This window comes from Balaenoptera borealis (assembly GCF_965194805.1).
Source record: "Balaenoptera borealis genome assembly, chromosome: 5".
NCBI lineage: Eukaryota > Metazoa > Chordata > Mammalia > Artiodactyla > Balaenopteridae > Balaenoptera > Balaenoptera borealis.
This window is the reverse complement of record NC_138862.1, coordinates 69589709-69610347: the sequence shown is the minus strand read 5'-3', so window position 1 is coordinate 69610347 and position 20639 is coordinate 69589709. Positions and strand designations below refer to the sequence as shown.

The 20639-nt window shown below is 36.4% G+C and overlaps 1 protein-coding gene across 5 annotated transcripts in view; it reads left to right on the top strand.

Moving 5' to 3' along the window:
- Positions 1-12559, top strand: part of CCDC14 (coiled-coil domain containing 14) — a gene marked incomplete at its 5' end in the record, with an annotated part of 57206 nt that extends 44647 nt beyond the window's left edge. For 3 of the 5 annotated variants that reach the window (XM_082394879.1, XM_082394878.1, XM_082394880.1), the window contains one exon: positions 100-1746. In XM_082394879.1, the coding sequence (XP_082251005.1) occupies positions 100-1030 (931 nt within the window). In that variant the 3' untranslated portion in view covers positions 1031-1746. Of the gene's footprint in view, positions 1-99; positions 1747-8566 lie in introns of those variants that run through there. The other 2 variants (XR_014245418.1, XR_014245419.1) reach the window with 2 other exon arrangements.
- Between the last annotated feature and the right edge of the window lie 8080 nt (positions 12560-20639).

Below are 20639 nucleotides of genomic sequence, written 5' to 3'. Positions count from 1 at the left end.
GCTTGCCTCAAATACTTTCTTTTAAAGATGAGGTATATTTAAATAAATGAAAGAAATGGGTACAAAGAGATAATTAGTGTACTAAATTCTTCTTAACAGAACTTTACAGGCCAGTATGGCAAAGCTTCTCTCAGATCTTAGTATGGACGCTGCTCGCTGCAAGCCTGGGAATAATCTTACGAAATCACTTCTGAACTTTTATGAAAAACAACCTCAACATGACCCAATCCCTGCTCACACTTCCATAATGAGCTATCTAAATAAGTTAGAACCAGTTCACACTATTACTACACGTTCAGAGCCACTTTCTACAATTAACGATGAGGAAAACACAGTGCCAGATAGACCCTATGAAAATGTTCTGCCCTCTAAAGGCCCTCAGCATACTAATGCTAGGAACATGGTGGAAGCATCAGCCCCTGGAATCATTTCTGCCCTTTCAAAACAGGACTCTGATGAGGAGAGTGAAGTTACAACTTTAATAGAAGATGAGTGTAATTTGGATAAGACAGTTTACATTCCGTTTGCTAGAAGCACTTCTAAAAAGAAATCACCACCATCTAAGAGATTATCCCCCCAGCCACAGATCACTGTTGCTCCACCGCAGACGGTCAGTGGACGTGTTGCTGAAAAAGAAAATAAATCGTGTGCACCTGGAGTTTGTTCCGCTTCCAAAGAGGAAGGAGTTGCACCTGAGAAACTTTCCAGAACAGCTGATATGGAGGACAAGCAACTCCTCAAGAAAATAAAGGAAGCCATTTGCAAGATACCTCCTGCCGCTGAGGAGCCAGAGGAATTGGCTGCGTGTCATGGGCCCTCCACTTGTCAGAACAGCAGCATTCAAGTGAAGAGTAGTGCAGTCTCTGATGGTAGCTTTTTAAATTCTGATTTAACCTCTGACTGGAGCATGTCTTCTTTTTCAACGTTCACTTCCCATGATGAACAAGACTTCCGAAATGGCCTTGCAGCACTGGATGCCAACATTGCTAGACTCCAGAAGTCCTTGAGGACTGGTCTTCTGGAGAAGTAAACTCAGAAGAAAAGTTGTTTTTAAGAATAGAACTTGGCTACATTGAATATATATTTTAAATTTCTTTAAAGTTTTATATTAATTATGTGTGAAATAATAAATTGTATGAATAGTAAATTATTGGAATATATTGACACTGGAGCTTTTAAAAACAAGTCATCTTAAGAAATTGACATTTGCTAAGAGAAGAAAGATGTGTGTAACTAGGAAAATATTGTAAGTATTGTAAATAATATTTAATTTAGTATTTATCAATTAGAGTTTATTCTTACTCCGCTGGGCTCAGGGTGCAGGTTGGAAGGATTCTCTGGTTATTCTAAAGGGTAATGGGAAGGGAGTCTCTGGGTACAGTTTACTATATTAAAACTAGAGTTTCTTTTCTCTTTCAGGATTCCTGTTTGGTTTTTAATGGCATTGTGTTTTTATGTGGGATGCTCTGTGCTACAGGCTGGTGTTATTGGTGAGACATATAAACATTTATTTTAAGAGAAAAAGTGCCAATATCTCTATTTTAAAAAATCATTGATTGGTCCAAGAAAATATAGATAACATCCTAAGTTAGCATATGGTTTCTTAAAACTTTGGCACTTTATTTTTGTCACAAATGCATTTAAGACCAATAGAAAGTAAAAGACTGATAAAGAAATGCTAACAAAGAAGTTTTAGTTTTGGAAATTTGGTTTTTTAAATAAAGAAGTGTTTGTTTTTTGTCATTATATTTGAACCTGATGGACTTTTTAAAAAATATATTTATTTATTTATTTATTTTGGCTGCGCCGGGTCTTAGTCAAGGCACATGGGATCTTCATTGTGGCATGCGGGATCTTTTAGTTGCAGCACACGGACTCTTTAGTTGTGGCATGTGGACTCTTTTTAGTTGCAGCATGCAAACTCTTAGTTGCGGCATGCAGACTCTTAGTTGTGGCATGCATGCAGGACCTAGTTCCCCGACCAAGGATCAAACCTGGGCCCCCTGCATTGGGAGCGCGAAGTCTTACCCACTGGACCACCAGGGAAGTCCCTGAACATGATGGATTTTATAAATCTTGCACTGGTTGTAATTCTGCCTTTCTGGACCAATTTTTTCTTTTTTTCAACACTTTAGCTGAGAACATTCTCTATTCTATAAATAATATGAATTAGGTTGGTCTGTGCTTCTCTAAACTAGCACTCCCTAACTACTTGGTATCATTTCCTTCCATGTAAACAGCACATTTTAACTCTTAGAAAACTGCGTAGTGTGCTATCACTGATACGTCATACAAGTCACCTCCCTGGTGTCATTGTATTTAGTGCTTGGGCAGGCTTTAGCATTAAAGAGTGTTCTGCTGGTCCCAGAACCTCTTCCTGCTGGTTTTTAAGTGTTGGGGCTCAGAATCTAAAGGGCCCAGATATAGTCTCTTTGACATGTTCAGATTTTATAGAAAGAGATTTCTTAGGTCTAAATATTAAATGAATTCTAAGCTATTTTCACAGAATTGTCCATTAATATTTTTAATTTCTTGCTTCCAGTATTCATAAATTAATTCCTTGTTTTATGTGGAGGTAACAGTTCACAACCCTTGAACACAAGTTCAGAAGTACAGTTCAGAAATAGAAAATAATAAAGCAAGGGAGAAAATTGTGTCATCTGTGTATTCCTAAATATTCAGTTGTTATTCATATGCAGAAGTAAATTCTTAAGATTATTATATGATATCCAAGAAGATTGTCCTCTTTTACCCTTAATATAAGACAGGCATCCTTATGTGCAAAGAAACATTTTTAATATTTATGGGTTCAGTTAACTAAGGGTTAATAATTTGATTGAAGAACAAATGAGACTAGAAAAATCCTTGGGGGACCTTTACCAGGAGCTTACTGTTTATTTGATTAAAGACATACACATGGCATAGAAACATGAAAGAATTTGGTTAAATTTTAGGGTGGAATATGACCCTAGCAAAATGTATGGAATAGACAGTGAGTTTCATAGAAGTTTAGAGTAGAAAGAAGTCCCAAAATGATAGAGAAAGACCTAGAAGAGAAGAAACTTCATTTGGATCTTAAAGAATGTATAGGATTTGAATAATTCTGTAAATATCCTCAAAATGTTAACCCCCTATAAAGTCAGCATCATCAGAATGTGGAGGTTGAGTGGTATATTCAGAGAATTGTTAGGTACAGCAACCTGACTAAAATAGAGGGTTGATGTTCCTTTATGATAATGGTAGTAATAGATGATGGTAACACAATTTAGAAGAGCTGGGGTCAGACTGTAGAATGTCTTGAGCTCCAGGCTGAGGAATGACCATTATACATTATGAAATGATTGGGTGTAAGGGTATCCTGGGGTTGTTTTTTTTTAAATTGAGGATCACCAGATGAAACCGGATGTTCTTAAAATTGCATAGAGTAATGGTAAATAAGAAGGATTAGAGGAGAGAGAGGCTAGAGACTACTTAGAAAGCCGTTGCAGTAGTCCAGACATAAACTGATAGGCCTTTAGCAATAAGAGTGAAAAAGGAGAGACAAATGGAAAAGTTTTCAATAGGCTTGGTGACTTAATAGGAAATGAAAGAGAAGGAGAAATCAAAGATGACGCCCAGGTTTTTAATTTGATCAGTTCAAGTCACACTGAGCAAGCACTGTCTAAAATGAAAAATCAAGTTCTTGGTTAAGTTCAAAGTTAACAAATTCCAATGTAAGTCTTGATAACGGTAGTGATAATGGAGAGTGGGCTAAAAAGGAGAGGAAGAGTGCCCATTCTCAGTAGTTCTGATCTTCACACTAGGAGTCATTGTGACTGCCTCATCATCGTCTCAGTAGGGTCATTCTAGTCCCAAATCCCAGCGCTCTCACAAAACCTTTTCTGATGTCCCAGAATGTGAAAAACATGGACTGTCCCCTAACCTCTGAAAGGATGAATTCAGTGTCTCCTGATAGGTACTGGCTGTAGAATAGGAAGGAACTATTCTCCAGCATTTTGTCACTATTCTACGGTCCTTTCTTGGATCTGTGGAGGTAATGTATGGGTTGTTCATAATGGATTTAGTATTTGTGAATACCATTGAAGATGAAAATTAGAATCTGATTCTATTTGATCAAGCGTAGGGATCCTAGGATCAGGGCTAAAGAAGCCAAAGTAGTACTTGGTGCACATTTTTCTCTTATTCTTGCCACCCTTGGAGTTTAGTGAATTGTCCAGAAATCTTTACTTTTTACTAATGGTGGCATTCATGTCAAGTGCCTTAAAAATAAAGGCCTTCAACCACATAGAAAGTAGGGCAGAATTGCAAAGCCTGGTTAGGTAGAAAGGGCATGCAGCCAAATCACAACTTAAGTGTATGTAGTGCTCATATTGTGGGGCAATCCCTTCAGCTAAAGATTCATTCATTCATTCAATGAATAAAGGAAATGAAAGCTCTAATATGTGCCAGGTACTATTCTGGGTTCTGAGAAAACAACAGCGAGCAAGACAGGTATTCTCTACCCTCAAGGAGCTTATGTTACAGTGTGACACAAGCAAAGGATAAGTGCTGTGAAGAAAAAAATGGGGTAAGGTCACAAAGAATGACAGAATTGGTTAAAGTTTTAATTATTAGAGTAAGAGGCCCCTTCTCAAAAATTATTTTTAGGAGTCTAGAATTTAAGCATTACACTAAAGTTGAATTTGATATACGAGCTAACACTCCCTTAATCATTTTTCAAATCTGTTAATTCTTGCTTTCCTTCTGCCTAAAATTGCTTAAACAAATGTGTTCTATGACTATATAACTTATATATTGGTGTTTTAGTATATCATGTGTAGAGAACTGGGCATATTTTATTTAAAGCAGTTGGCCCTAGTATGACCTCCCAGAGAATTATTATCAGAGATGGTAAGATCTTAGGGACTTCTGAAGGGCTTAAAATTGGTTTACGAAAGCACTTCTATCTATAAAAGTCTTCTCTCTCACTCTCATACCCAAAGAGGGAATCTGTTTTACCGTGATACCTACTACTGGTAATATCCCAAATGTACCTTTTGCCTGGACCACCCTTTTCCTCAGGCTCCTGACAAATTCTTACTCATTCTTCAAACCCACAGTACCACTTCTGTACCTTGCATATACCTCTACTGATGCATCAGTTTACATTTCAGCCTCTCCTGCCCTGTGTACGTAAGAGCAGGGACCAGGATTTATTCATCTTTGACACCCCGTGACACTTGGTACCTATTATATAGTAGTCAGTTAATAACTACTGCTGGACTTAACTAAATCCCTGACAAATGGTCATCGAGGCTTCAGTTAACTTCCTCCTGGTGTGGGCAAGTTCATGCAATAGCTTGTTATAGCTTTATTACATACATCTAAGCTAGCGTTAGCCTCCTTGTAACTTTTATTCTTTATACCTATTATTAACTTCTGAAGCAAAATTCACTTGTTTAGAAAACAGTTGCACACTACTGCTTGTGCTGTGCAGAAGCCACAGATTCCTAGATCTTCAGGAGGGGAGATAGGGCAGAAACTTAAACTGTCACCAGTGCAAGGATAATTTAGAAATATGGAAATTGAAAACAAAAATATTAAAGACGTTTGCTCAAGGCCCCACAGCTAACACCTTGAACCAGATATTGTGATTCTCAGTCTACTTTCTTCACTATGCTGTCTCATTGATATCAGGTGAATCTCATGACCACTTGAACCCCTGGGGCCCCAAATCTGTCACCAGAATCTAGCTGTATGCCATTCTCTCTCTACTAGCATGGTCTAATAATAAAGGAATTCCTTCTGTAATTTATCATGAGGATTAGATAAGTAAAAATGCTTAGCAAACAGTCGGTGGTAAATAGTTGTTAATGATCACTAATTATATATAGTTGGTCTACATGTATATGTGCATGTACTGTGCTAGACACTTAAGGTTTCATTTTTGCTTTATGAAAGACACACAATGTTCTTAAATTCTCTGTTTAGCATGTGGCATAATGCTAGTAAAACAATTTTCCCACTTGGCCATTTCCATCAAAAGTCATTCTCTAAACTTGCTTTTAAAGTGGAGAGAGAAAGTTACATGAGCTTTCTCCCATCAACACTGGCATTCACAGTGAGTTCGGACATTTCGAGGACCCCAGCAATATCTCCTGTTCAGCTGGAGAGTAAGAGGGCTCATTTTCCTTGGAGATCTCAAGTAGACATGCAGAAGTATCACAGACTATCCAGCAGGAAAATGTGGTCCCCTTTGGAGCTGGAGACTGACACATTTGTTCAAACCTAAAACAAAGAATGAGGTCCGCTGCCCAGTAGGGAGCACACAGCCAAGGTACATATTTTCACCCCACCATCCTTTCCAGATTATTCTGCACTTGGCTGTGAGCTCTAGCCCCAGAATGGAGTTGGAGACCAGAATCAAGTATTTTAAAAGTCAGCAGCTCCAAAGCAAGCAGAACAGATCCTTTTGGAGGGTAGTAGTTTGTGGTTTGGCAAGAAGAAAGGAGTAAAGGAAAAATAAAATTTTAAATCCAGAGCCTCAACGGATGGAGAGAAAATTAATCTTTTTTCTTTTTCTTTTTTTTAGGTCAATACTGTCAGACTTGCTGTCTTAGGATAGGGAGATAGATTGGTGGAAGATGGTACACAAACTAGAACAAGCCAATAAATATTTGAGTAAGTAGGTCCTCACCATTTAGAGCAGTGACCCATATGCCACCACTCCACCCTTCCCCTGCCACAGAGCTAATGATCATTTTTTTCACCAGAGACTCAGACCACTTGTCATCACCTCTTCCCTCCCCACCATCCCAACTGGTCTAAAAATCCATCTGGTCAGATTTCGGTAATGATGGATGACTAACACATAAGACAGCTCCTCTTGTCCCCTAACTTACCCAGAAAGAGTATGAGAATTTAAATTGTCGTTTTGTATCTCTGGCCAAAGTTTGAGAAAAGGTCATGATAGATCACTGATGAATGTAAGACACTTGAAAAGGCAATGATATTTAAGTCTATGGGAAAGTTCATTTTAATAATGGTGCATTAGAAGAGAATGAGCCCTGGATTGGGAGTCAGGTGACCAAGTGAGTCTGTCTTCATAGTCTTTGTGACCTTCAACCATTTATAATTTATTAGCTCTCTGGTGTGTGCCACACTGAGTATTTAAACACAAGACAAAGTGTGCCTCTGAGGGACCTAGAGCCCGAGGACCTGAAAGAATGAGGAAATATGATCTCAAAGACTCTCTCCAGCTCAAAATGCTACAACTTCCAAGGAGATGGTTTGCAACACTGTAGGAACTAGACACATAGTGCTGATGGACACTCACACCATGTTGGTGTCATACAGAATTTTAGCTTTGGATTGCTGTTTTTTCTCTTTTCCTCTAATACTCATCTCTTAGGTGCCCTCCATATTTATTTTTCTTCTAGATGATACTTTTAAAGAGTATCTTTGTGTGGTGACTTTCTGAGGACTTGAATATTTTTATGTCACCCTCACATTTAAACTATAGTTTCCATTGGATTTCAATGTGAAGATGGAAGTGTAAAGTTGTCCTTTCCCCCCTTCTTTTGTAGAAATCAAAAACAAGAGAAGTACAAATGCCATTTGTGGGGAAAACTAGGAGGCAGCTCTAAAACCAAGCCACAGATGAGCTAGAAGAACTGCCAAAAGCAGTAGTTATCAAGCAGGGTACATATGATAGGAAACAGAGAGGGGATGCCATGGGTTTCACGTAGCAGAAAGAGCTAGCAGAGTACACTTCTTAGTGATGAACAGCTCACCCAGAGGGAAATGTTGTAAATCCTTAGTTTATGACAATGGAAAGAAGTTCCATAAGCTTTATGTTAGGGGAAAAATATAGATGCCTATTGCCATGTAGAGAAGTAACGCTAAACAAATCACTGCACAAAACTGAAGATTAAGGAAAATTCCAACCCTTCTTATACACAGGCATTCTGCAAATAGCTGATCCAGGAAAACCTTCCTTATCTGCTTCAAAAAAAAAAATCAGTCATCAAGAAGGACCAGCAGAGGATCTATACTAGAATATTTTTAGGAAAAAAAGAGAAAAGAAATAGAAAAATAAAACTGTAAATTAAAAACCTTATCAAGGACATCCCTGGTGGCACAGTGGTTAAGAATCTGTCTGCCAATGCAAGGAACATGGGTTCGATCCCCGGTCCAGGAAGATCCCACATGCCACAGAGCAACTAAACCCGCGCACCACAACTACTGAGCCTGTGCTCTAGAGCCCGTGAGCACAACTACTGAGCCCGCCTGCCACAACTGCTGAAACCCACCCGCCTAGAGCCCATGCTCCACAACAAGAGAAGCCACCACAATGAGAAGCCCGCGCACCGTGAGGAAGAGTAGTCCCTGCTCGCCGCGACTAGAGAAATCCCGCATGCAGCAACGAAGACCCAATGCAGCCAAAAATAAATTTAAAAATAAATAAATAAATAAATAAAAACACTTATAAAAAAAATGTTGCCATAAAGTTTTGACTAAATATTTGGCTATGAACCTTTTTTTTTTTTAATTTTTTAACTTAAAAAATTTTTTTTGTTTGTGCCAGGTCTTAGTTGCAGCACATGGGATCTTTAGTTGCAGCATGTGGGATCTAGTTCCCTGACCAGGGATCGAACCCGGGCCTCCTGCATTGGGAGCACAGAGTTGTAACTGCTGGACCACCAGTGAAGTCTCTGGCCATGAACTTTTAAAACTGATTTTAACGAATATTTATTCAAATCAAGAACATTGAACAGAGAAGCAAAAAATTAGGGACAAGGCAATGAGACAGCAAGAGGAAACGAAGCAGAAGCTGGCAGAGTTCAGGAAAGAAATGGAAGGAAAAAATTAAGCCACCTCAGAAATGAAGGCAAAATTGACAGTAGGATGAGGGAATATCAGCTTTAAAAACATAGTGGTTTTGATATGAAATCCTAGGTTCAAACTTGTTTTCCTTCAGCACTTTGCACATTACACTGTTGCCTTCTGGCTCCCAGTGGCTATGAGGAAGACTGTCATGGACCAGAGCCTTGTTGCTTTCAAGGTGACATAATTTTTCTCTCTGGAAGCCTTTAAAATTTTCTCTGGCTTTGATGATCTTAAATTTCACTCCAATGAATATGACAGTGTTTTGTTTCTGTTTTTAATGTCTCCTGTTAGTGCTCTATGAGCTCTTTAAATCAGTGATCGTACATCTTTTTCTAATTCTGGAAAATTCTCAGTCATTATTTCTTCAAATATTTCCTTGTAATTTGTTTTTCTCTCCACTTTGATTCCTATTAAGCTTCTACTTCAAACCTATGTGTCGCTTAACTTTTATTTTGACCAAATAATGTACATATGTAAGATCATACCATGCTTGCTTTTTTTCATCAACATTCATTCTACACCTCCTATTCCCATATTACCCCCTTTCGTATTCCCTAGCCACACACCTGTAACCTATATTCATAACCAATATTTTCTCCATGCTCATAAAATCCTACATGGATCCTTGTATTTATAGAAATTTCAGGGAGTTGATCATTGTTTTGCAAAAATGGGTCATAAGATACTCATTTTTCTGTATTTTTATTTTCTCACACTTAGAAGTACCTATGAAAATCCCTCTAGATGACTAGTATGTCATTTATATGGATCTAATTCATTCTTTTAATATTCTATGATATGGAGATGTAATACTACAATTTACTCAATAATTTGGATCAGTTGTATATAACAGAAACTAGTTATTTTAAGTAGAAAGTGATTTAATGTAGGAAATTTGGGACTTAGTAAATCGTTAGAGGGACCCAAATAGCAGGCTCTAGGCTGGGCCTCCAAGGATGACTCCCACAAGGGTCCCAAAGAACCTGCCCCCCCAAGGGAGCTACAACATCCATACAGTCAGGAAGTTGCTGTCCCACCTGCAGGTTCCAGAATCATGCCACCCTACCTGCAACTTGGGGGGTTAGGAAGCTACCACCAGAACTTTTGACTCCAGACCCATACTGCGTCTGTTAGAGCTGCACTAGTACATCTGACTGGCGAAATTAAATCACAACCTAGAACACTAGCTTCAAGGCAGTCTGGGAACCATGTCTTTAGTTTTTCAGCCTCTGCAAAATAGAAAGACACACAAGAAAATGGTTAACTAGAGGGAGAGTGGACTAGTCTACCAAATCTGCTGTAGACTGTAGATGGCTGTAGATTGGGTTCCCCTATGAACAGTTTCACAGTAAACATACCTGTATTGTGGCTTTGTGGATTTCTACTTCTATTCCTGAGGAATAGGGTCCCAGGAGTAGAATTTCTGGGACAAAGGATATATGTATTTTAAAAAATAGATCTTGCCAAATTGCCTTCTGAAAAGGTTGTAACACTTTACATTTCTGCCAGCCATGTGTGAGAATTGCCTTCATGCATACCACGCAGTCAGCAATAGGAACGATGGCTTGGTGTGTTTGTGTGTGTGTGTGTGTTTGCTTTTTATTGTGGAGAATTTCAAACATGCACAAAGTAAGCAGATAATATAATAAATTATCATGTTCCTATCTGGCAGCCTCAACCGCCATCTGCCATGGCTGATTCTGTCCCTACTTCCCCCTGTTTTATGTTATTTTAAAGCAAATTCCAGATGCCATATTATTTCATTTATAAATATAAGTATAAATGTATGTCTAAAAGATAAAATCACACAATATTATTATAACATCTAAAAAATTAACAATAATTATTCATTAAATATTCAGCCAGTGTTTACATTTTATTTGAGTAAGGATTCAAATAAGGCCCACAAATTGCAACGAATTAAAATGTTTTATGTGTCGTTTAATTTATAGTCTCTCCCTCCATCTTTTTGTTCCTTACAATTTATTTGTTAAAAGAACTCGGTTCTCAGTGCCGTGAAGTTTCTTGCAGTCTGAATTTTGTAGGTTGCATCCCTATGTTGTAGTGGAATGTTATCCTAGTTATTTCCTGTGAATTGGTAGTGGAATCTAGAGGCTTGGTCAAATTCAGGTTTGACCTTTATGACAAGAATAATTCATAGATGATGTCTGTTCCTCCACTGGGACACACATAATGTCTGGTTGTCTGTCCCTTTGTGATGTTAGCAACCACTGATTGTCAATATCCAGATCCATTAGGGTTGCAAAATGATGACCGTCCAACTCTATCCTTTTTCATTTGTGACACAAAATACATCTATAAAGAAAAACTTCCTCCCATCTGCTATTTGGTTACCCAACAGTTCATTTACATAAGATAAGAAAAATGCTTAATTCTTTCCAGTTACTTACCAGTTTTCAAAATAATGAATTGGTTCCCTAGTATCCTTAAGTGGTGAATTGTTTTTTAGTATCACTATGAATTCATGGATTAAATTTATTGATGTGTTTTAATCCACTGTTGTTATGACTCTTATTGATACTTAAACTGTCCCACATTTGATCAGTGGAAGCTTTGCTATGGCTGTTTTTGTGTTTGCCAGTGTGATGGGTGTCAAGCAATTTTATGTTACTTTCATTTTTATTTCCCTGATTTCTACCATATGAATGAATTTTACCATATTCATGTGTTTGTTGGGCCTTTTGGCTTTACTCACTAGTGAATTGTTTATTTGTATCCTTTGCACAATTTTCTATTCCCATTGTTGGTTTTGTCTTATCAGTTTTTAAGGGTGCTTTGTATAGAAAGTAATCCTTTGTGAGAATATAGTAGCACAAACATTTTTCCAGACATATTGATTGCAACTAACTGTCTTAGTTAGTTGCCAAACCAAAAAAAAAAAAAAAAAATTATTTGTATATGGTCAAATATGCTTGCCTTTTATTTTATAGTTTCTTAGTTCTTGGTAAGGAAAGTCTCCCCAAACCATAGATTGTACATATAATCTCGTAGACAGTTTTCTTCAAGTTTAAAAATATTTTTTCTTTTACATTAAACTCTTTAATCCATTTGTAGTTTACTTTTGAATTTAGTATAATATAGTAGTCCGTTTTTATTTTCTTTCAGATGGGTAGCCCGTTATGCGTGCACTTTAAAAAAAAAAAAAGAATTCATCTTTTTCCCATTGAACTACCAGTTTGGCACACAAACAATAGCCACTGTAATGTAATTATCAATTATTTATTCTGTTCCACAAATACATTTTTATAGACCCTTACTAATGCCATATTGATTTGAATACATAAACTTTATAGTACAACTGATATCTTAGTAAGCCCCTGTACATACCCACTCTGTCTTTTCTTACATTTTTATAGTTGTGTTAACTATTCTTTGGCATTCTTTTTCTATTGAATTTTAGAATCATTTTATCTAATTCCAAGAAAAACCTTGTTAGAATTCTAATTGGAACTACATTAAATTTATATATTAAAATTTGTAGAATTAACAGTTTTTTATTGTCTTTCCTTCTAGGAACATGATATGACTTCCAATTTATTAAAATCCTATTTTGTGTCTTTTAATAGTTTTCTCCCTCAGTTTGTTTCAATATAGATCTTGAGTCTATCTTGTTAAATTTATTTATAGTATTTAGAATTTTTGTCACTAACATGATTTGAATGGATTTTTATTAGCAGCATGAAGATTATAAAGGCAAAAGAAAGAACTTTTTAGACAGACTGTCCAGTCACTGAAACTTGTAATTGAATTAAAAGCTCCTTCTCATATTATCAGGAAGGAAAGGTGGATGTGCATCTCTCTAAGATCATTTACGTAAGGTCTTGCTAAGAGGTTGGGGGAGGGAACCAGATGAGTCCTGGAAGACCCACAAAGAAGAGGAATCTGGAATGTTGCTGTTTTAGCCAACATCCTAATGTCAGCCCTCATGTGAGGGCTCTTGACTTAATTAGCCAGTTTTTCTAGTGGGTACATAGACGTGTAGGAGACCATTATAAAACATGCTGGGATAATCCAGGGCAAAAATTTCCCAAGGAAGGTTTTCTTCTATTTGTTCTTTTCCTCTTAGAAATGCCATTTTGCTGTTATGATGTAGTCTGATTGTTTTGGTTTTGCAATGAATACCTTTTTGTCGTTGTTTATTTCCACAGATAAATAATTACAATAAATGTACTCCTTCATTCACTTTGTGTATTCACAAATAATGGAAAGAATTCTAGCCCACTGGAGGCCAGAGTTAATACGCTTTGCAGTGCATCTTCTCATTCAAGTTTCAAAACAACACCATGAAGTAGACAGGGTTTATTTCGTTTGTATCTCATTTTTTAACAATTAGTAAATTAAGGCCCAGAAGAATTTACTTGTCCAAGGTCACACAAGTAGTTAATGACAAGGCTTCCTTGCAAACCAAGTGGCTGACTCAGAAGATCTTACCACTAAACTATACTCCCTTCACACAACAAATTTGAGGTGGAAATGTATGACTTATTCTCTAACCTCCATTTCTACCTCTGAAAAACAAAGGATTTTTAATAGATGATATCATCTGGCCATAGATTCTCATTATGCAGAAAACTGAGTTTACGGAGTTTATAAATCAACAGTCTTACATACAAACACCCCCAAGTTTGCTTTGCAATACATAGATTTCTCAGCCATGATTTTCATGTGCTCATTTTGTCCTTAAATGTGGTCTTTGCTATACTGGGTTTTTATAGCACTTCCCTCTATGGTTTCTAAGATAAACCCCTACAGTGTGTCTGTGGGGGAGGAGGAGCAAATAGAGACCCTATAGGTTATTAGCAGTAGAATGTGAGGAAGAATGATAGAATGTGAAATGACAGAATGTGATCACTTGAGTTCTTATTTGTCCATTTAAACTGTCGTTGCTATTCTTTCAGACTATATAAAACAGTGGATTTAAGTGTTCTGCAAAGTTTTACACAAAAGCTCAATACATGAAATAGAGAAAAGCAGAGCTGCTCTGGACAAGGAACGGGTCGGGGTCTGGGGACCTGGCCCCAATTCCCACTCCATTCCCCCCGTCACCTCCTTGGAATCTGGGGATTCTGCAGCTTGAAATCATTGATTTAGAACTTAAATTTGTTTCTAACATTATAATAACCATAGGAACTTTACAATAACATTTTGAACTAAATTTTAGAATTATTATTATAATAAGTGATCTAATAAAATAGCCCTTTCCTAAAAGATGCCCAAGAAATTCTCAAGAGAGGAGACTTGTGGGATTGCAGGGTACAGCTATGGGGGAGATGACAGTTACTTTTTACTTTCTACCTTCTATAGTGTTCTTTTCTTCCTTCCCTTTTTTTTTGCAATTATGTGTGACTTTAATGGTTAAAAAATTAAACATTTTTTTCTGTAATTTGGAATTTTATTTTCTTTAATGGCTTTGTAGTCAAATATTTTCCCTCAAAAATAAGCTTTTCAACTATGTAATGATAATGCATGACAAAATAGGATTTAAAGTACAGAAAATCAATTTACAGTAAATACTTAGAGAAATAAATCCACAAACGCATTATGGAGTTCAGTGTATTTTTTCATATGTTAATACCTCTGGTTGAGGCACTAGTCTTTTTAGAAATCATTAGCCAAACAAAAGCACTGTTGGTTAATTTACAAATTGTTCTTTCTGCTGTGAATTCTACCTAAGCTATAATAATTCTCAGCTCTGATCTCACATCAGAATTACTGGGGAATTAAAAAAAAAAAATCATTCCCCAAGCCCCACTCCAGACCAACTGAATCAATTTCTGTGGGTGGCACCCCAGCATAAGTATTTTTAAAAAGCTCCACAGGTGGGTCCAACTTGCAGCCAGACTTCAGATCCAGCAAGTCTTTAACCTTAATCCACTAATGCTGATCTAGGTGGATTTAATGAATTCATAAACTAAGGTGAGCTATTTAATATTTGACACTTGTCAGAGATTAATAAATTATATTTTACCTTCTCTTTTTTCCCTTTCTTTCTCCTTTGGTTTCCTAATAAGGGCCCAGCAATGAAGAGGACCAGGCCAGAGAAGGGATCCAAAGACAGGAAGGAAGTGCAGAGGATGTGCACAGACAGATGGAGGCCAGGACTTGCAGATTAAACTTCCTAGGAAGGCAGTAAAAATAAATGGAAACCCCATCCCCATCAAGCAAAGGAATATTTTCTACAACTAGTGTCTTGCTGTGGGGCAATGGGGCTAACTTGCATTATTTCAGGACATCAAAGGGGACAAACAGAAAAATTTCTCTCTGAAGCTGATTTATTTAATCTTGACAAACCAGCCATCATGCACTAGGTTTGTGTGTTTGGACCATGGTATTTTTCAGGTTAAGTGATATATTTCCTGTAACTTTATGCAAACCCTCTTGATCTCTAGTCATTAGCCATAGTTTATAAGGACTGGTACAGTCCAGCCCCCATTAACTCTTAAAACTGACCAGCCAGGATTCCCTTTCAGGACAGAACTTCACATTAAGTATAAATTTTTGGAAGTGGAATAAAATTGTCATAATAGGGCAGGATATAAAATCAATAAGCAAAAATCAGTTACATTTCTATATACTAGGAATGAGCAATCAGAAAAGGAAATTAAGAAGACAATTCCATTTTCAGTAGCATCAAAAATGAATAAAGTAGTTAGAAATAAATTTAACCAAGGAGGTGAAAGACTTTTACACCAAAAACTACAAAATATTGCGAAAAGAAATGAAAGAAGAAAAGAAAGAAAATAAATGAGAAGACATCTTGTGTTTGTGGACTGGAAGGCTTAATATTATTAAGATGACAGTACTACCCAAAGCAATCTACAGATTCAATGCAATCTCTCTCAAAATCTCAATGGTTTTTTGCAAATATAGGAGGGGAAAAGGTCCTAAAATTCATATGACATCTCAAGGGACCCCCAAATAACCAAAACAATCTCAAAAAGATGAACAAAGTTGGTGGTCTCACACTTCATGATTTTAAAACGTAATACAAAGCTCCAATAATCAAAACAGTGTGGAATGGCATAAGGACAGACATATAGACCATTGGAATAGAATAGAAAGTCCAGAAATAAACCCTTGCATATATGGCCAATTGATTTTTGACAAGACTGCCAAGACCATTCTATGGGGAAAAAACAGTCTTTTCAACAAATGGCACTGGGAAAACTAGATACCCACATACAAAAGAATGAAGTTGGACCCTTACCTTACCCCATTTGCAAAAATTAATTCAAAATCGATTAAAAACCTAAATGCAATAGCTAAAACTATAAAATTCTTACATAGGAGAAAATCTTCATGGCCTTGGATTTGACAATAGTTTAAGTATGGCATCAATATCACAGGCAACAAAAGAAAAAATGGATAAATTGAATCCATCAAAATTTAAAACTTTTGGCATCAAAGGACACAATGATGTGAAAAGGCAACCCACAGAATGGGAGAAAATATTTGCAAATCATATATCCAACAAAGGATTAGTATCCAGAATATATAAAGAACCCCTAAAACTCAATGATGAAAAAAACCCAACAATCTAATTTAAAAAGGGGCAAAAGAATTCAAAGACATTTCTCGAAAGAAGATATACAAATGGCCAATAAGCACATGAAAATATGCTCAACATCATTAGTCATCAGGGAAATGCAAATCAAAACCACAATGGGATATACTTCACAACTGCTAAGATGGCTATTATAAAAAAGAAAAAGAAAAAAAATCACAGAAAACTTAAAATGTTGATGAGAGACTTCTAGTTTCTGGTCTGGAATGTAAGAAGTGTGGACATCTCCACCCTGACAACACATAAAAAGCTGAACAAACTGAAAAATTAACAACGCTTCTTAGATCTGTAAGAGAAGTGATCTCACAGGGCAAACCATTGCTTCCAATATTGGAGGGACAAACAGATGGAGACAAAGAATCACAACTTACTGGAGCAAAAACCCATGAACAGACACCTCTGCAGGAATGAGCACCAGGGAGGAAAAACCTGGATTGACAAATTGACAATTGTCAAATTGACATCAATTGACAAATTGACATGAATTTACAAATTGATGGAAGCTCAGTATAGATGTGTCTAAGAGTTAAAAACTTTAGGGGCACCCGGACATGGAGTGGGGAAGTGGCCTACACTTTTGTGCTTCACCTTCAATACCCCAAGTTGGTTCTCACAGTGAATATCAGAGGAAAGAACAAGGATAACAAATAGAACATAGTAAGAAATATGGTAACTTATTAACCCAGCTATACCAATAATCACTTTGAATGTCAATGGTCTAAATGCACCAACTTAAAAGACAGATATTGTCAGAGTGGATCAAAAAACAGGACCCAATTCTATGCTGTCTACAAGAAACCCACTTTAAATATGACACATACAAATTCAAAGTAAATGGTTGGATAAAGATATACTATTCTGACACTAATCAAGAAAAGCAGGAGTATTTATACTAATTTCACACAAAGCAGATTTCAGAGCAATGAAAATTAGGGATAAAGAAGGGCATTAAATAGTGCTGAAGGGGTCAATTCTCCAAGAAGACATAATAATCCTTAACATGTATGTGCGTAACAGCAGAGCAACAAAATACATGAGGCAAAAACTGATAGAACTACAAGGAGAAATAGATGAATCCACTATTACAGTAGGAGACTTTATCACCTCTCTATCAAAAATAGATATATCAGCAGGTAGAATCAGTAAGGACATAGTTGAATTCACACCACCATCAATCACCTGGAAAAAATTGACATCTATGGACTATCTAACAACAGAAGAATACACATTCTTCTCAAACTCACATGGAACATTCACCGAGATAGACCACATTCTGGACCTTAAAGCACACCTTAAATTCAAAAGAATAAAAACCACACAATGTCTGCTCTCAGACCACAATAGAATTAAACTAGAAACCAATAACAGAAAGATAGCTGGAAAATGCCCCCAAATACTTGGAGATTAAACAATATGCTTCTAGATAACACATAGGTCAAATAAGAAATCTCAAATCTCAAAAACATTGGTGAGGATGTGGAGAATTTGGAACGTCTGTGCATTGTTGGTGGGAATGTAAAATGGTACAGACACTATGGAAATAGTTTGGTGGTTCCTCAAAAAGTTATAAAGAGACTTATCGTATGACCCAGCAATTCCACTCTTAGATATATACCCAACAGAGTTGAAAACAGGGACTCAAACAGATACTTGTATGCCAATATTCATAATGGCATTGTTCACAATAGCCAAAAAGTGGAAACAAGCGGCCATCACTACATGAATGGATAAAGAAAATTTGGTTTATACATACAATGGAATATTATTATTCAGCTATAAAAAGAAATGAAGTTTTGATACATGGTACAATATAGATGACCCTTGTTTTATGCTAAATGAAATAACCACACGAAAAGGACAAATATTGTATGATTCCACTTATATGAGGTATCTATTAGACTAGGCACATTGATAGAGACAGGAAGTAGAATGGAGGTTACCACAGACTGGAGAGAAGGGGGTATGGGGAGTTATTGCTTAATGTACATAGAGTTTCTGTTTGGGATGATGAAAAAGGTCTGGAAATACATAATGGTGGTGGTTATACAACACTGTGAATGTACTTAATGTCACTAAATTGTACATTTAAAACTGGTTAAAATGGTATATCATATATATTTTGCCACAATTTTTAAAAAGTGAAAAAAAAATTGACATGATAGGGAAAACAGAGCTGAAGGAAAAGGAAGAGCCAGATAAAAGTGAGTGAGAGGAGCAAAGCCAGGAAATCTCAGAAATCCAGCCACCAAAATTTTTTTAACACTCCACAGAAACAACAAAATGGAGAGTTCTGTGAAGTTAAAAAAGCTATCTGGATTAAATCTCCTTCTAAAAGTTCAGGAAAATAAAATTCATGTTAAAATGAACAACAGAAAAGAGTCAAGGTCAACTCTCAGGCAAAACTAAGAAAAAAAAAAGGAATAAGGATCAGATCAGATTAACATCCCTACAATGAATACCTGCCAGAAAGATATGCTCAAAAAACAAATCAAAGCTCTAATATCCTAAGAGAGCTAAAAGTCATTGAAAAAGTGACATAAGAACAACATACATCAGAATTAGAGAAACTCAGAAATTGGATCAGAACTCAAAGAAGAATTAGAATAGTAAAAAAAAAAATTTGAGAAATGAAGATTAAACTATAAGTGACACAAGAGCAAAGAAACACAACAAGAAAAACCTTGAAAGAGAAGGTGAAAAGGAGAGAAAGTTTTAAAATCAAAAAGAAATGAAGGAGGTTTCCCTGGTGGCACAGTGGTTAAGACTCTGCCTGCCAATTCAGGGGACACAGGTTCAAGCCCTGTCCCGGGAAGATCCCACATGCCGCGGAGCAACTAAGCCCATGTGCCACAACTACTGAGCCTGCGTGCCACAACTACTGAAGCCCGTGCACCTAGAGCCTGTGTTCCGCAACAAGAGAAGCCACTGCAATGAGAAGCCCATGCAGCACATCGAAGAGTAGCCCCCACTCACCACAACTAGAGAAAGCCTGTGCGCAGCAATGAAGACCCAAGGCAGCCAAAAATAAAAATTAATTAATTAATTTTTTTAAAAAAATGAAGAAGGAAATTCAAAGTATTTGTGGGAAAGGAACAAATATCGAAGACAGGCAAAAGAGGTCCAACATACAGATAATGGAAGTTCCCAGGGAAGCAACTTAAAGCAAGGGAACAGAACAAATATTAAAAATTATAATTAAAGAAAAACTTTCCTGAAATTAAATATATAATGTAAATATAGAGAAACTTAATATATATGTTTAAAGCTACATTTTGAAAGAACACACTGTCTACCTGAGAAATAGCAAACCAGAATAATCAATATACATATTCTAGTAAAATTACTGGACTTTAATGAAAAAAGATAAAGTTCTTTAAGTATCTATGCAAAAAGAGCATGTAACTTAAAAGTGATAGAAAAGTAGACTATCAGACTTTTTAACAGCAATTCTTTATGCCATAAGTAAGTGGCAAAACATATTTAAGATTTTCAAGGAAAGAAAATGCAAGTCAAGTAAAATATCCAGTAAAATTGACCTTCAAGTATAAATGGCATAGACATATTGTAATCAACATAAAAGAACTCAGGTAATACTCTTTCCATAAGCCCATCCTAAGGAATCTACAGAGGACAAGCTTTCAGACAACCAAAATGGCTAGATTAGAGAGACATAAGGAATTAATGATGAGGATTAAATATATGTTTACCTATGGAACTAAGATTAAATGAGGGCTGGGAATTCCCTGGCAGTCCAGTGGTTAGGACTCCACGTTTCCATTGCAGGGGGCACAGGTTCAATCCCTGTTTGGGGAACTAAGATCCCATATGCTGTGCGGCATGGCCAAAAAAAAAAAAGATTAAATAAGGGCTAAATGAGGAAGATTATAGTACACACGGGCTAGCTATAGAAGCTGACAACTATTAGAGCCCAATTATAATAAAATGGATAATATATGCAAAAATTAACTGTTTTCAACAATTAGAATTGGTGGTGATAGTATTAATATTGTTATTTTGACATTGTTGTGTGTTTAATATGAAATAAAACAAAGTAGTAAATTGGGATATTCTAATTTCATCATCCCGTAAATTCTTTTTTTTCAATAGATTTTATCTCCAATTGTTTATTGTTAGTAACTAAAAATAAAATTAATCTTTTTATATTAACCTATTGTTCTCTAATGCT